Here is an 18,530-nt window from a genome sequence, read left to right on the forward strand (position 1 = left end):
CACTGTTTAAATGTAACTATAAAAGCTGTATCTACAATTTTATGAAACTTTCGACAGTGAAAAATTGAATAATAAGGAGCTCCCTTTCAATCTAATTGAAAAAAAATATTATGCAAAAATGCAGAGTAAATTGTACTAATTCTAAATGTATCAAAGTAATCTTTCAAAACGTTCTCCCTAATATAAAGATCACAAATTTTATATTATTTCTGGAAGAATAAATTGGCATGTATTTGTTATCTATTAGCTGAGTTGAAAAAAATAAAAGAGTGAATTGCCTGTGCTAACCTGATGCAAATTTGACAGTTCACATATCATGGGGATAGGATACCAAAATACACCCCAAAATCTGGTTCCTTATCCAGGGATAGGCTTATCTGTGAGTATATATGTGTGCACTTTTTAAAAAGTATATTTTCCTATATAAATATATTCAAGGATAAACTGACCCTTGTACCCAAACATTAAGAAAAGTGCTAGTTGGCTTATATACGAGTGGAGCATTTTTCATATTTAGGATAAATTGAGGCTGACTTATCTGTAGATGGGCTTATATGCAATCTGGTATGGTAAATAACCAAAGAAGAGTCACCATTGCATCGTTCCTCACCAGAGATGACTGTGTATTATGAGTAATGCACTTGAGTAGCCACAAGGACTCCAAGCACACTTGGCTGCCATTTCATGCATGTTAGGCATGTGACATTTGACCTACAAAAATCCAGATGGCATCAAAGGGAAACTAGCATCAATATTTCATGTCAAGTTGTAATTTGGATGTTTGCAATCCCAATACAGAAGCCTTATCTATGGACTGTACATACTTTTATTGCGATGGGGATGTCTGTTCGCTTGAAGACTTTTTCAGATAATTGTGTTTATCCTCATGGAACCACCACATTTATCCAAATAAAGGGGCCCAGCTGTCACAGTACTTTTAACAGTTTGGTTTTGTGGCCTATAATTACTGTAAACCTGCTGTTAGATAGGACAGAAAAACAATCTTTTCCTTAAGAGAAGTGGGGCAAGGAGTCTGATTTGAAAAGAGGTTGGGTTTCAGTAATACTGAGTAAGATTTACTCCTAAATCTTTAATAAATCCAACGTGAAAAAAGCTGAATTTGCCTCACAATAGCAATATGTTAAAATAGTTTTCTGAAATACAACCATAATTATCTATTCCCTTTTGTGGAACTTTTTTTTTTTAAAAAAGAGCTTTTGAATATGTCATGGCTAAATGATGTACCACAAGGAAATATTTACCACAAAGGCCAATACGTTTATAGGAATTTTGTGATGGTCAGCTGGAGTAGAAGAAAATGCCATAAGAACGGCTCATCAGACAGAAATGCCAAAGCAACATTAAATGATAACTTGATAGTCTGAATCACTGGATCCAAATATGAGGTATATAAGGCACTTCAGAAATGTAGGATGATGATAATGTGCCATTATTGAATCTGAGCAACCACCTATATAGATTTCCTCCACGATGATCTGTCCATAACCTGGTCTTTCAGGTCTTCAAACAATGTAATTTCCATTTAACATCATCTGCTAATGCTGCCTTCTCTTTTCTTTCCATAGAAATGCAGGATCTTTATATAAAATCAAAATTTCATGGTATACAGTTCCACAACATTTGGAGAGAAATGGGTTACAGAAGGTTAATAACAATGACCCATCTTGAGGTAGAATCTGTTCCTGTAGTATAACTTTCCTTCCGCCTCAGTTTGAGCCACCAATTAAAAGTAAATGGCACATTGACTTACCACAGAGTGGAAGTGGAATTTTTTTTTTACTAAGAGACTAGATTCTGTAAGCAGTGAGTATATTAATTTTCTGTTCATTTCATAGATCCTGCCTGTACTCTACAAAACTGCTCGAATGCATTTTCAAGAGTAATATGTGGCAGGGTTACGCAGGATTACTATCAAATCCTTTGACAATATTAGTATCATTTATGATCCTTTGATACTATTAGTGTCATTATTATCACTAACATGTAAAAACAAGTGAAAGTAATTTGCAGACGTTGCTTCTTGCCAAACAATGCAGAAAGCTTCCATGTAAGCTTCTCTAAGGACATAAATGCAAGCTTTGTGAATAGGGGGTCCTTGGTACTTTCTAATTCAAGGATCATTTGTGACAGCATAAGACTCTTGAATAAAATGAATAACTGGAGTATATGAGCTAAGCTTATTTTATGAAGCATCTTGTCTTTCTTCTTTAAAAATCAACCAGCAAAATAGGAGTGAGATGTATTGTCTCCTTAAAACCTTCCTCTGGAGTTCAGAAACTAATGTAATGCTCCAATGCACATAATTGCAATTTAGTGAATTATTTTTATTTGCCAAAAAAGGCAAAAAAGCTTTTATTTTGCAAATAAAAAGAAAGTGGTTTAACAACTCAAATTGTAGCTTACCAGAAGTCTTGACAGAAATACTGCCTACACATCCTGCATATCCTTTTATTTAAAAAAAAAGCAACCTCAAACACTTATATAGAAAGTAAAGATGCTAAAAATGTAATTGGGAAGAGCTACATTTCACATACTGTTTTTTTCTTGTGTGCTTTAAAGTTGCTTTTAATAAAATAGTTTAAGTTCTAGTTTCAACTTACATATAGCCAGTTAGGAGGCTCCTCTGTGGAGACACTTAGCTAACCAAGAAATTGATTCAAACATACAAGCCACTGATATCTCAGGCTGCTCCTTTCTCCTTTACTCTCATTATTAACATTTTCCTCTTTCCCCCACTTCCCTCCCCTCCATTTATTTTGCTCTAAATCATGTTAGTACCTTCCAAATCAAAATACGATTAGATTAGTTCCACTGGTGATGGAAGAGCCGAGGTGGCGCTGTGGTTAGAGTGCAGTACTGCAACCACTTCAGCTGACTGCTATCTGCAGTTCGGCAGTTCAAATCTCACCGGCTCAAGGTTGACTCAGCCTTCCATCCTTCTGAGGTGGGTAAAATGAGAACCCAGACTGTGGGGGCAATATATGCTGACTCTGTAAACCGGTTAGAGAGTGCTGAAAGCCCTATGAAGCGGTATATAAGTCTAACTGCTATTGCTATTGCTATGGAAATTACAAAACAAATACTCTGTTTTAAATAGTCACTTTCTCCAACTCGGAAGCCTGATTTGGAGCTCCAGGAATGTTTTAATGGTTGGATCTGAAATGGGAATAAGTAAATAGTGTTTGGGGAAAATTACGAATATCAGTAACTGCTCCATTTTTATGAGAGTGGTGTAGAATTCATATGACAGTTACATTTTTATGTTGGGATGAAGCGTATTCTCTCAAGGAATGGGGATGCCTCTTCTGAATGCAATGGAGCTGATTGTCAGAAGTATAAACAAGTAACACAGTGGTCTTTTCCATAAAATAATTTGTGTGGAAATGTACTTTTATAAATGATATCAAACTAGTATTTAGGATACAAGGCTGCCTCACTATTGCTTAAAATAAATGGTAGAATTAACCTTTTTCCTCAGTCTTCATACTCACAACATTGAAACTTTTTGGTAGTTCAGAACAGAATGCTTCAAATTCACGGTGCATTTAATTCTGAATTCTATTCTGAATTATGTTGCTCCAACCTTACAATCTGGTGGATTTAATTCTGAATTCTATTCTGAATTATGTTGCTCCATCCTTACAATCTGGGCATTGAGTGAATCTATTGCAAACCCATATCAAACATTAATCAATATAGCATAAGGTTTAGGAAAAAAAGTCTTGAGTCTCATTAGCAAAGCTCATTCTGTCATTGGATCCTATTTTATGAATAAATGTATTTATCTCTGTATATGGCTAGATGTACGAAACCATGTTTATTACACTTATTGACATTATCTAGCTGATGTTAGCTGATCTCACAAGCTCTGGCTCATCTGAGAAACTAAGTAGGCTTCATCTTGGTTAGTACTTGTGTGGAGAACTCCCTGGGAATTCCATGACTGTTAGATAGATGGGGAAGTTAAAACCAATCTTGATAGTGATATTGACTTCCATAATAGATGTAGTCACCAGGAATTAAATTTCAGGGTGTTTTAATTGATGGAATTACTGTTTCCTATGACCGGGAATGAATGATTGAAAAGATTTCCCATATTTTTCAGAGTATAAGACCCACTGTCCTCACCCTAAAAGAGGCTAAAAATTAGGGGGTGTCTTATACTCTGAATAGCTTTTTCAAAGCTTTTTTTTCACCCCTAATGAGGCGCTAGTGAGTGAAGCGTTTGGGCTTCCCCTGCTTTTCTCATTTCTTCTGTCTCCAATGATCAGCTGATCAGTTAGATCATGATCAGTTAGAAGCTGTTTTTTATCCCCAACCAGGGGATAAAAAGCGTGTGTGCGCTTGCTCAAAACCAGCAAACTTAAGTGCTGAAGCTGACCAGACTAAGGATGCTATCCAGATGAATACCTGGTAGGCAGAATTTTATTTTCCTCCCCATAAACTAAGGTGTGTCTTATGCTCCAGTGCGTCTTATACTCCAAAAAAATACGGCATGTAATTATAAGAGATGGAAATCAATGTTTGTTATCAGATGATTCTTATTTGTTCCAAATAAGCTCCAAATTTAGAGTTTTTGGTGTGTACCTTTTTAAATATGCAGGTTATCCTTCATTTACTGTTGTGAACATGGAAGCTTTATGAGCATGGAATTCAAAACCTAGAATCCTGCTGAGAACAACTATGTTATTTGGTCTGCTTTTCTTTCCCATTTAGATAGCTAACATTGCTTCATTGTTTTCACTGTCAGGCGATTTATTTGTAACCTGAGAACAACTGTTATGCAAAGAACAAGAAATGGAAATTAGTTGGGATGAAAGATATCAAGGGGAAGCACCTTTCTGGAAACCCCCCTGCAGAGAGTGTGTGTGCGTGTGTGTGTGTGTGTGTGTGTGTGTGTGTGTGTGTGTACCTATGCATGTATATTCTTATTTATTTGTATTTAAATGATCTGAATCTTATTTTGATTTTATGGTACATGTTTTCTCGTGCAGCCTTGAGTTAAAGATTAACTCCTGGTGACTTTATGGATACATCAAGTAGATTTGTTTGCAATAGTATGGAAGTGGATTGCCTTTCCTTTCTTCAGAATTGTCCCACTCCAAGTTCCTTTTCTCGCCCATGACCTTGATGTTCCCCAAATTCATGTTTTGAAAAAGCAAGTTTCTTATTCTTATTAGTGCTCAAAGATCTAATGTTATTTCTTTTTAGTTGTAGACCTTGTAGATTTATTTGCCATTGTGCTCTACTGCATTGCAACTAGATTTACCTCAGAAGAACCTGGCCGAACAGGAAGTCTGAAGCCCTGTTTGTCTCTTTCCAGCCAGGATCCCTGGGGAACAAGGTGACATCCACCACCATAGGCAGGTGGTTACGAACCTGTATTGTTACCACCTACCAAGCACAAAGTCTGCAAACACCAAGCTCTATTACAGCGCATTCCACCTGAAGCACGGCCACCTCAACAGCCTGGGCCACCCAGGCCTCATTAACTTGAGATCTGTAGGGCAGCTATGTGGTCTTCCCCCTCACCATTTGTGAGGAACTACAAACTGGACTCCTTTGCCTCTGCACAGGCTTCATTCGAGCGTAGGGTGTTGCAAGCTGTGCACAGGCTGGAAGTGATGCCTCGCCAGGCATAAGGTTTGTGTGAGCTCTTAACATGGGTAACCCTCCCTAGGGAGGTGTAAGCTTTGGTATGTCCCATCCTGGATACTCCCCCCCTGACTATGGATAAAGGGCGTTGGTACTTACCTGATACGCCTCTTCTCATAGTGGGGAAGGAGTATCCATCCCCTCCCTGATATGGTTATGTAACCTGAGCGTTATGTTTGATGGTTGAGCTACTCTGTTGAAGAAATAAATAAAGGTTGAAACTAAGATAAAGTCTGGAGTGGATGACACAGCGAGTCGGATAAGGTTCTTTGCCAATAACTGGGTGGTACCTGGTGACCAGGGCGTGGCCCAAAGAGCTGATCTGACTCAGCCCAATCAATGAGAGGACAAGGTCAACCCATCCTGGATATTACTCCCCCACTATGAGAAGAGGCGTATCAGGTAAGTACCAACGCCCTATTCCTTCCTCTCTTAAGGAGGCATTGATTCACCACCTCCTCAAGAAGCTCCCTCTAGACACCCCCACAGACACTATACTGGATAATTTTTGTCCAGAATCTGATATACCCTTTTGATGGAAGGTATATTGAGAAGAGGATTCAATAGCTTCAAAGGAAGGAAATGGCATTGGTTGTACTTTTGGATGATCTCTGACAAAGGCAGGATGGTGTGTGTGTGTTTGTGTGTGTGTGTGTGTGTGTGTGTGTGTGTGTGTGTGTGTGTGTGTGAGAGAGAGAGAGAGAGAGAGAGAGAGAGAGAGAGAGAGAGAGAGAGAGAGAGAGAGAGAGAGAGAGAGAGAGAGATTGAGAGAGATTGAGATATTCTGCACCTTTTAATACCTGACAAATTAAACATTATTGTGAATGTCTTATCCTGGTGCCTGGAGGCTCTAGAAGGGGAATAAAAGGCTTTAGCTGACCCCTGGCAAGACTGAATAGTTTTGAGTTTTGGGGACCTTACAGTTCTAGAAACACACCATACTTGGTATTAGATAGAGTGCCACTGCTCCAGATAGAATCTAGTGTGCAACTGTATAAATAGGATAAATAAATAATAAAATAAAAACCACAGGTGGAAGAATGTTAAAATAGTAAACATTAGCAGGTGTGAAATGCAATTTTATTTTATCTGAGGCAATGTGCTTAGTACTACTAGTGGCTGGGAATCAAAATAAGATAATTGCTGGCACATTTGCCATAGATATCTGGTTGGTCATTGTGGGAAACAAGGTCTAAAGTTTTGTAGGCCTGGGGCCTGATTCAGCAGAGTTCCTCCCATTGTCTAACTTTTTTTGGACGAGGCTACATGTCTTTATTGAATGGTGAATAATGTGGAATCTGGGACTTCTGCCCAAAGCATCCATTCTTTCAGAGGGGGGCGGGTTGCCTGATGATACAAAATTCTTAGAATGAAGACATCGCCTAATAGAAATATTTCATGCTGGGTTGTTAGAATATGGAAACAATTGGAATCATCCAAGATCCAGAACTAATGCCTCCCTTTCCCTCTTTGTCTTTCCTCTGTAAATCAAATACTGAACCATTTTAAAACAGCATCTAACAAGCAGAGCAGCAATATTTATCTAGTAAAAGCTTTTATAATTTCAAAATTAATGATGGTAATACACCCTACATTTATAAGGCTTAAAAATCAGTGAATACTTGAATACCTTATTTTCCATATTTTGGGGAATAAAAGCTAAACAAATGTCTTTGCTTTGTTTATTGGAAAAGAAAGAAATTAGGATTTCAGGGTATTTTAACGGCATTCAACCATGGGCTATCCAGTTTACCATTCAGAGACTTGCAGCTCTGAATGTCCTGTGTATAATTTAATTACTTCTTCTAATGTTCGTAGTGCTAAATGAATGCTGTTGATGGATAATATGTGTTATGAGAATTAGTCTGAAATTCTAATTCCAGTCAGAGTATATTGGTCCTAATTTCATTTATGTGGAGATAATGTTTTGTTAAATAAGTGCCTCGGATTTAAAAGGAAACACTTTATCTAGATTTTGGAGAAAATCCATTCCTTAAAATAGCTGACTAATTCCTCTGGGAAGATGAAATTATGCCAAAAAAATCCCAAAACTTAATTTCAAACATATGAGCTTTAGGATAAAAAGGATAAAATTGTTCATGCATGTCCGTTTCTGAAAGCATTTTCAATCGCCACAGATTAGCTGCTTTTAAGAAAAGGAGACAATAATCTACACTACATAGCTGCTTTTTTGGTTTTGTTTATAATTTCTGCCTTAGTTTAACCAGAAATTGTGAAATAGACATTCAAGTATCAAAACAAAAAAGTACAAATTTTGCATGTTTTTGAGACACATTCTCCCCTTCTCATCCCCCTACCATTATCCTGTTAGGTACTAAGAATTTATGCTAGGCTTGAACATTAAATATTGAATGTTTATTGCTTACACTGTTGCTACTAAAATAATTTCGTTTTGTATTTCTAATTAATCTCTTCACTATTTTCCTAAAAATGTATTCTAAATGTCTAGTTCACCTTGCTATGTAATGTCTTGTATATAAGTGAGCCATCTGGTCAAATTTACTTAAACTCCTGTTATGGATATAGTTTTGCTGTTGCTGGATATTCTTCAATATTTTATAAAATTTGTTCTTATCCTGTATGTAGCATAAAACAAAAGAGCCAAGGTGGCGCAGTGGTTAAATGCAGCACTGCAGGCTACTTCAGGCTGACTGCAGTTCAGCAGTTCAGCTGTTCAAATCCCACCAGGCTCAAGGTTGACTCAGCCTTCCATCCTTCCGAGGTGGGTAAAATGAGGACCCAGATTGTTGTTGGGGGCAATATGCTGACTCTGTAAACCGCTTAGAGAGGGCTGAAAGCCCTATGAAGCGGTATATAAGTCTAACAATTGCTATTGCTATTCCTATAAAAATCTTTTTGGAATTTATTTTTCTTTCAAATTTTATGTTTAATTTTTTTCTGTATGTTTTGATGTATATCCTTCCAATATCTTTGAAGTTTAGTTACATGACCATCACATATACATTTTTTAAACTTTAACAAGGGACATAGAAACTTTGCAAGTTCCTTATATAATTCCTTTAAACATCTTCCCTTGGTTAACGCTTCTTTCATTTTGTCTATTAATATATAAATTTCTTAGTCAGAAAAAAAATCTTGGTTTCTACCGAAAATCATTATTTGTTCCAAAATTATTCTCCAATTTGTTTTTTTAGTTAAAAAACATACTTAGCAAATGGTGGCTAAATATATATTTTAATTAAGTTACTTGTGAGCCCTGCAAAATAAACTTATGCTTCATACTGCCCAGATTGACCAATATTATCTGTGTTCTTCCACCACCCTTCCTCCCAGAGTTGTGCTGACAAATGGAGACTTTTGGCAACAGCACTATCAGAATTAATTATCAGAAATGAGATCATGGGGAAGGGAGGGATTTGAAAATGACAAAAATTGAAGGAATGACAAAAGAGGAGATAGAGAAATGAAGATAGAAAAGATAAGTGCCTGGGGGGAAAAATGGAGTAAGAGCAGATGTCTTCTCCAAATTTAGCTATTAGTAACATAATATTTCTTAACTTTCCTTCTCATCAGTCTAACTTTATGCCTACCCAATTATTTAAAAAATGTGGTTCCCAGCTGCCCCTCAGAATAGACTCTCCTTTGGACTGGCATTCCTGAAATTCCATTGAGGCTAACCGTGGTACGACTGAAATTAATTACAGTATTGAAAGAAAAGCGCTTCAAATTGTTGAGCAAAAGTTTCAAAAATGACATGTTTATTTTATCTATAGCCTTGTAAGTAGAAGGAAAGCGACATTTTAAATGTTGATTTATAAAATAAAGAGATGAGAATGATGGTTCTTTTACTCCAGCTTTGTCCCCTTTCCCAGATATAAATCAAATTAAATAATTTGTGTATGTGTGGACTTCCAGATGTATTGGAATCCAACTCTTGTGGCCATGCTCACTGGGGGTTGAGGGGAATATAATCTAAGTATCTAAATCGACTGGGCCATGAAAAAGGCCCAGACCTAAATCATTTCAGGTAGTCCTCAACTTGGTGCTTGATCTGTGGAAATGCCCCGATTCTGCTTTGTACTTGCAGGCTGGACTCCAGGACCCTATAATGCTTGTTCTCCATAGTGAGGGGAGGATTTGTGACCTGTCCTTGCATTTGCAACTTTTGCAGAACTATAAAGCAGAGAAAAAGCTCTAGCAATTTTGGTTTCACCTAGTGACCATTTCGCTTAAGGAGTGAGTTGCGGGTCTCGGTTATGGTCACTAAACAAAGACCATTTGTTTATGTGGGGCTGGTTTGAAGATTCTTTATAATATTGGGATTGGTGACTAGTTTTGGTATTGTGAAACCAGATAACAAACTTCACTGGCTGTTATTTATCATCATTAGCAGATAGCTTTGATAAATGAAGCTTTTCAGGGCTCAGGGTTTTGTTATCTATCTCCCCGTGTCTGCTTGTAAGTTATGATCTTCTGATTAGGTATTTTTGATAGCACTACCATCATTATCGTCATTGAAAACCCATAGTAATAGCTTTTTGTGGTGTCAACCTGACCTGATCTTTCTCTTTTTGCTTTTAGAATTGACCCCCAGCCCTCGTCTCCTTTCATAAGATCCTGAAGACTGTGTCAGGCCTGGAAGCCATCTTTTGCATTGGGCTATCAGGCCTGCCACAATTAATGCTGTGGGAAAATGGGGTGGTGGTGGTGGTTATATGGAGTATGGGAGATATATAGTCAAAATAACATTCCTTTCTCAGAGAGTCAAGGACACCTTGCCCTGCAGCTGTGATGATGTGACTGGGAGGTATCTCCAGTTGGGAGGGTGCCTGATTGGACCATATGATGGACATATGGGTGGTGGGCAGGGACTTGAACTTTCACTTGGGTGGAAGTTTTATTTATTTTTTCTTGCTTTTTTCTTGCTTTTAAAATTATTGTTAGCCACTTTCAGTTGTTTGGGAGTTTTTGATGATATGTATGTATGTATGTATGTGTATGTATGTGTGTGTGTATGTATGTGTGTGTGTGTGTGTGTGTGTGTGTGTGTGTATATATATACACGCATACATACACACACACACACACACACATATACACACACATAACAATCATTGGATTTTAAATGTTATTGTAAAATTGGGGATTATGTAGGGAATATTATAATAGAGGATAAGATATAAGAAATTTTATTAATCAGTACTTCTTGTTTTAATTGTATTAAAAAGTGGAGGTGTCTTTGTAGATTGAACTAAATAATATAAATAATTGACTCCAGACTATTCTATACCAAATATATTACACACATATATTAAGCTTCTAGTCACTGTCTTTAATAGGAGTCTCATTATCAAACTCATGTGCTGTTACAGATGCTTGTAACTTAGATATCTAGATTAAGAGGGATGTAAGATGAAGATAAGTCTGTATCTTTGCTGTTCCTAGTGCTGGTCTATGATCATAAATAAAATTTAAAAAGCTTTTTTGCCTGCATAGGTGGAAATCCATGACATTTTGCTATCTTTAGTAGTCATACTTATTTTTCTTTCTTTTCTGCATAAAAGACTCAATATCCAAAGATAATGTTATTGTACGTTTCATACATGTTATATCTAACTTGGCCCCAGTTGAGGAGACAAGTTCAAAAATGTTACCTAATCTGGTTCTCTATTAACTTTTCTAAATAGAAACTAAATTTCCATTCTCTTCCCCCCCCAAAATTAAGCAGTGATGAGAAGTGACTTTTCTAACATATACTTCTACTACCTTCTATCATCTCTTAATTAGCTAGAATTAGTTTTGTCTATATTTGGTTAGAGAAATGGGAGAAACTGATAGATAATGTTTTTCCTAGCTTTGAATATTTCTGGGAACACAAAGCAAAAGCCCAGTTTATTTTACGTATATCAGTTTACATTCCAGTTTTCTGCTCAGAGGGTACTTAATACATCAAAGCAAAGTTAAGTAAGGCTTACTGCTATTTACAAGCATATTTGGAAGTTTTTTTGAAGTAGTTAAAAACACAAGTGATGTTAAATTGAACTAAGACACCTCTAGTCATAATTGTTACAGTAGATCAACATTATTTCTTTGATCTTGGTGGCTTCTCCCTTGTCTTCCTTTATATACAAAACTAAAATTAGCAACAATCAGCAAGCCAGCTTTGACAAACCATTTAGAATTAGAAATCCTATGATTTTGAGCTGGCTTTTGAATATTAAAGCCAGCTTGTGATGTTTAAAGTAAAGCTTCTTCTTCTACTTATGCGCTAGTCATTCTCGACTCTAAGGGGTGGTGCTCATCTTCGTTTCAAAGCCAAGGAGATAGCGCCGTCTGAAGACTTCTCCGTGGTCATGTGGCTGGCATGACTAAACACCAAAGGCACACGGAACACTGTTACCTTTCCACCAAAGGCGGTTCCTATTTTTCTACTTGCATTTTTACATGCTTTCAAACTGCTAAGTTGGCAGAAGCTGAGACAAGAAACGGGAGCTCACTCTGTTACACAGTGCTAAGGATTAGAGCTGCCGACCTTTCTGATCGACAAGCTCAGCATCTTAGCCACTGAGCCGCCACGTCCCTAACTTGTGATGTTTACTAACTCTAAAAATACAACTTTCCCTGAGGTTGCCAATCTTTTAAACCTTGAGGCATCCAAATATGTTGGACTAAATCTCACAGGCTTCTTTGGGAATGTGGTAGTTAGTGAAAAATATAGTTCATTGTAGACTGGAAAGATGAATTCATATACCTAATTTGATTTCTTTGTGTCAATTAATAGGCTTCTGCAAGAAAATGCTAGGTTTGTGATTAGCAAGAGTTTAGTTAATATGATAGTTGTTTTTAAGGGCTAAAACCAGGCTTGGGACTGAGGTGAAAACCAGAGGGCATGAGCCTGTTTGGTTAATTTTATAATTGTCAGTTGTAACCAGAAGACACGTCAGTGTTAATAAGCATGTTTTTGTAGCAAATTTTGTTTTTTATGTACCAAAAAGAAATGCTTGGTTTTGACACTGTGGTGTATAGTCTTAACACTATTCCAAGCATCAGACTTCTCTATTCCTTTAATTGCTTCATTCTAACCTCTAAGAGTAGTCACATTTAATTTCCCACTTCAACTTGGGTTTGCTTTTCAAAGATCTTCATTTCTGAAATGTGGGTTGATATTGACAAACGACATCTTCTAAGAAATGTCAAAAGATAGATTTTAGTCACCACAACTTTATTTTGCACTGGTAATCTGCTGATGCAGCCTTTTAAACACTCTCTTTTCATCCAGTTACTGCATTGTAGTAGTAGTATATAGTATCAGTATCTCTTCTTCGCTACCCTTATCTACTGCAGGCATGAAAAACAAAACGCAGCATCTCCTTTTGCTTAAAAAATAGTGTATGCGGTGTATTCTACTTTGCCATCTTCTTCAGTGGTACTGCAATGAATTGTTCTGGAGGGAGTAGTAGGTTGCTCTCTAAATGGAGGTCCCTGAGCCCCATTGCTGTTAGGGAAAGGGCTATAGAACCTTTTCAAAATGAAAACCTTAATCTGTGGGCTTTCTATGAGCAATTCCTGAAAATATAAAATTAGCAGCCAAGTTCATTTTGAGGTCATGCACCTAGATTCTAAACCTGAGGAGCAAGGGATGTCTGATTTTTGTTGTTATGTGAACTGTTCTGGGAATCTCTCAAGATGAAATGTGGGGTATGGGCTTCAAATAAAGCTATAACTTGAAAAAAGGGCTAAGTTCAGGTTGAAGTCCAATTATAGATGAAAATTTCATGGTTTAAAATAATTCATTACAGTGGTTTAATAAATTAAGCCACATTTGTTAAGTGTTAAGTCTATCCTCACTTTGAACAAATGTACTTGGATACATGGATATTGTAGGAGTCATGCTGGTCTGTGGTGGCAAAAAAATCAGGAGGAATCTTATAGCACCATTTTCTAACACATTTTATTAAGAAAGTACAATATTTCATGAGCTGCAGCATCTGATGATCTGAACTTACCTCACAAAGGCATATATGTGTCAATAAAATGTGTTTGTTGGAAAAAATGCTCCTTCTGATTTTTTTTTAGATATATGGAGAGGACCAAAATTGCCTTCTCTTTAAATAGTGGAAAATAATTAAATATGGGTGAAAAACAGGTTTGTAGAAATTATCCATTCTACTTTCGTTGTGAATTTGGAACATTGTAAGAACCTAACAAGGCTTGCAAAGGCCTGACTTGGAATCCAGATCAGAAATGAAGTTTAGAAGAGTGAAATTTCACCCTGTCATTGTTTAGACTGGGGAAAACTCAAAATAGTTTCAAGTTGTTATAAAGGTTATAACTATTTGTGTTGCAGTACAAGGGGAATGATGGACACTCCATTTTCTTCAATGAAAACGTACAACAAGCAATATCGGGCTATAAAAAGATCTTTTTAATTTGCCCTTTTCACTGCTTGAGATGTCATGCCCCAATAGTGAAACTTAGCAAACAATGAAGCAAAGCATTTTTCTTTCAGTGTTTTTCAACTCTTTACAAATACTGTCACTGCCTGGATTTCAATCTATTTTGTCCACCAGTGTTAAAAATCTGTTCCATGTTAGCCCGATTCACCTTGGACTTGGGGTTTCAGGGAGATGCACTTCTAATAAGAATAGAGTAGAGTAGAATAGTTGGAAGGGACCTTGGAGGTCTTCTAGTCCAACTCCCTGCTTAGGCAGGAAACCCTACACGACTTCAGACAAATGGTTATCCACATTTTCTTAAAAACTTCCAGTGATGTAAATTGAGTGTTTTTGTAGGCAATATGATAATTTAATTAGGCTGAATTAAGATTAGGCATTCAGCTTGTTTGAGCCTGCAACTACAATCCTTTTGAAGTTCTGGCATGTGGTCCAGTAGAACCCATGAACCCAAGATTTCCCAATGGCAACAATAATCCATAAATCCTTGGCCTGCTACTCAGATGCTTCCTTTTCTAGAGAAACACAAATTTAATAGTCTAAACAGAACTAATTGTAGTTGTGTTTAAAATTGGCTTTGAAAACTTTTCAGAAACTTTAGTAGGTTCAACATATGATAGTCATATCACCCCCATTTCTTTTCCAGATGCATTGGTGTGAATATCCTGCAGAATCAAAAGATAGCCAGATCTTTATTATTGGCATGCAGTGCACAATGACGTATGCTGCATGGAAGATGTAGTATGATTAGTACAAGGAATAATTACAGTGTAAAGATAATTGTAATTTAAACATGATAATAGTCCTACTTTGTTAAATTAGAGGTATAATTGAAATATCTGCAGAATTGTCTTTCCCAATAGAATTGGCCTGCTCTACTTCATTAAGGCCAGAAGGGACTTACTGTGGATCCCATCAGCCAAGAAATTTCGACTGATGTGATACAAGAAAAGAGCCTTCTCTGCCATTATGGTTCCAGCTGTTTGGAAAATCTTGCCATACAAGGTAAAATCCGAAGAGAATCTCTACCCTCAAACACAAAAAAATAAATATTAACTCTTACTTTTGACCTTGAAAAGATTTCCTACTTGATTTAATATAGACCTGTTTTGGTCGCATGCAAGAATAAATATCCTCAAAGATGCCAAATAAAATTCTTTCAGTTTATAAGAATTACCTAGCTGGCATATTTGTAAACTAAAATAAAACTTTCTTTTTCAGAACGATTAAAGAAAGGAAAAACTATTGTAAAACAATGACTGTGGCTGATTCTCACCAGTGCTTGTGGGAAGATTGTGGTCTTTCCTTTTGTACATTTAAATGTGCCACTGACTACTATCCAAAATTACTAGATGTACAAAAATGAACAGAAAATAGCCTGTATTTAAACCAAGGCTCTGCAACAGTCAGATTTGACAGGAAAGAGGTTCTTTAATAGTGTAGGGTAGTCATGTAGCAGGTGTCAATACCTCTTTAAAGCAGCTGCATATATTTCTCCGACTGTGGGGGTGCTCCTGCAGTTGCTCCCCAATCCCAGAAGAGATATGTTTGAATTCAGAAGTTGCCAACAGATTCTGTGATCATGTTCCAAAGGACCTTTTCTCTTTTGAATTGAAAGTGTGGCCTAAACCTACTTTCAAGCTAAAGTTTAAAAAAAAGGCACAGATCAAGAATTTATCTAAAAGTTATCTAATAGAAAACATTAAATATACAATAGCGACCAAAACTGTGTAAACCTTTTGGAAAAAACGTACAATACTTCTGAGGTTTGACAGCTAATAACACCACTTTTTTGGGAGTAGTACCATAAACCTATATATCAATGGAAAGATAATTTAATCAAGAATGTAATGCAATAACTTTTATGAAGGGTTTTCTATTAGAATAGCAGTTATAAAGAAGAAAAGTGAAATACGTAAAAAAAATGAGATAGACAAAAATTATCACCATGTCAATTAATACTTAGTTGGGTAACCTTTAGCATGAATTATGGCCTTACAACATCTTCCCATGGAGTGAACCAAGTCTTTTAGTTCTGCAGCTGTTATAATGTGAAACCAAGATTGAATGATTGCTTCTATTAACTGGGTTTTATTGCTCTCTATATTTGGCTATAACTTTTCATAAAATACAAATAATTGAACAAACTTTGTTGCATTACATTCTTGATTAAATTATCTTTTCATTGGTATATAATTTTATGGTACTACTAAAGAAAGTGGTGTTATTAGCCATCAAACCTCAAAAATACACTTTTACCAAAAGGTTTCCAACAATTTTGGCCACTACTGTAAGCTTACTTGGAGCCCACTGGCCATTCAAGTGGAAGGATGCTGCATAGAAAAGCGTGTGTGTGTGTGTGTGTGTGTGTGTGTGTGTGTGTGTGTGTATGTATTGTTCCTTTTTTGAAAAATGTCAGCTGACTTTAGTACTTATGGAAGGATGTTTGTTGGACAAATGCAGAAACAACTAGCACAGCCAATCCATAGAAACATTTCTAATCATTTTACCAAGAAATAAAATAAGGGGGGGGGGGAATCCATCTTGTAACCAATCGTTTTTTTCCTACTATAGGCTAGAAGGAGAAAAGTCAACAAGAATAATTTTGCTACACTTACAGAAACAACCACAAACTCAAATTTAGCAGGATTAGGTAGGCTACATCAAGGGGAAAACGCGCAGAAGCATAAGATTTTGAGAGTTGAGGAAAACAATTACATTATCAAGAACAGTAAAAAAAGTATTTTGTTCTCTTCTGGGCTTAGTTTGGAGAGTAAACATAGGATAATGCCCTTAGATCAGTGTTTCTCAACCTTGGCAACTTGAAGATGTCTGGACTTCAACTCCCAGAATTCCCCAGCCAGCATTCGCTGGCTGGGGAATTCTGGGAGTTGAAGTCCAGACATCTTCAAGTAGCCAAGGTTGAGAAACACTGCCTTAGATATTATCAAATACATACTTTTTTGGAACATGGCTGGGTGGGTGGGTGAGTGAAGAGCTGTTTGGCAACTAGTCAGGGTTAGGAAAGTCCCTGAGTAATAACTCAAATTCTAAGCTAATTCTCTGATTAATTCAACATCTGTTCTGCTGGGTTTAGTCAAATCATTTTATTTTAATGACTCATTAGACCTTATTTGTTATTTATGGAGTCATGCACTAGGACTGTTCCTGATACAAGGGGACATTTACTAACATTGCTGTAAAAATGACTTTTGTTCATTTTTTTCTCCACTTTTACCAGGAATGCTTGTTTCTAGGTTGTTGCATCACTTTTTCAGGATCTGTATTATACTTCCAGAATAGTGGAAGTAGTTAGTTCAGAAGAAGTAGTGTTCCATGCTGGGGATGGGAAGTATTTAATTTTTCCAAGTATTTCAAAAGATAGCCGATCACATTTTAATAGCAGTTGTTTCCATGGGTCTCTGTGCTGTGGTCATTGAGTAGCATAAACCTCTTAAATATGTACAGCTATTACCTCAAATGATTCAAAACTTGCTTTTTTGGGGAGGGGGTTGAGTGTGCATTAGAGGCAAGTCCACAGTTGCATTTGTCTTGCTGGCCTCTAAAGGACATTCACACCTGCAGCCAAAAATAAAAACAACTGTTGTGCTAGACCAGTGATGGCGAACCAATGGCACGCGTACCACAGGCGGCACACATAGCCTTCTCTGCGGGCCAGCCATTGCCCAGCCCAGTTCCACCAGGCATGCGCATGCACCTCCCGCCAGCCAACTGCTCTCCAGGTCTCTGCTGCACAAGCGTGGTGGGCAGGGTGCATCTGGGGGACACGCAGGCATATGTTTGGGGGGTGGGGCACATGTGGAGGACACACGGGTGCATGCGCAGAGGGCGCTTGCATTACATTTGGGGGGGGCACACGCTTTGGGCACTTGGCACCAAAAATGTTCGCCATCACTGTGCTAGACCAATGCATTGTTTGGGGCCATTTTTTCTTGTTCAGTATGTATAGGTGGCAGAAAGGGATGGTGTTCCCTCTAGTTCCCTCTAGCTAAGCAACATGCTGCAGATTGCTTTTTTAAAACCTAGGTTAAGAATCCGAGGCAGGAAACAGGTTGTCTTTTGAAGTTTTTCTCTTGGAATAACTTGGAGTAGGTTCTTTGAAAATGTGGAATGGAAAATTGTAGGTGGCCATCATACTGGCTTTTATTTAACAAATATTTTAACTTTTGAATTAAAACAGCTGGGGAAAAGACTTTAAGCATGCTGAATCTGTGGTTGATTCTGAGTTCAAAACTTTGCGTGGAAATGTTTGCATTTTATGGAGTATTAGTAAATAATAAAGTATAAACAGCTTAATTGCATACACTTTTATTATTGCAACTAACAAAAAGGGAGTAAGAAACTCTGAGATATTACTAAATCTAGCAGAAACACATGATATGAGGCCTCAGTGACTCA

The 18,530-nt window shown here is 37.1% G+C and overlaps 1 protein-coding gene across 2 annotated transcripts in view; it reads left to right on the forward strand.

Moving 5' to 3' along the window:
- Nucleotides 1-18,530, forward strand: part of RRAS2 (RAS related 2) — a 41,974-nt gene that overhangs the window by 11,126 nt on the left and 12,318 nt on the right. The window contains exon 1 of one of the 2 annotated variants that reach the window (XM_014067006.2): nt 14,645-15,116. The exons of the other annotated variant lie outside the window; for it this stretch is intronic. Within the exon in view, the coding sequence (XP_013922481.2) occupies nt 15,081-15,116 (36 nt within the window). The 5' untranslated portion in view covers nt 14,645-15,080. Of the gene's footprint in view, nt 1-14,644; nt 15,117-18,530 lie in introns of those variants that run through there. 2 annotated transcript variants of the gene reach the window in all.

The sequence above is a fragment of the Thamnophis sirtalis genome, unplaced genomic scaffold (genome assembly GCF_051295495.1).
Source record: "Thamnophis sirtalis isolate CommonGarterSnake01/CBP01778 unplaced genomic scaffold, rThaSir2_p1.2 scaffold_1, whole genome shotgun sequence".
Lineage (NCBI taxonomy): Eukaryota > Metazoa > Chordata > Lepidosauria > Squamata > Natricidae > Thamnophis > Thamnophis sirtalis.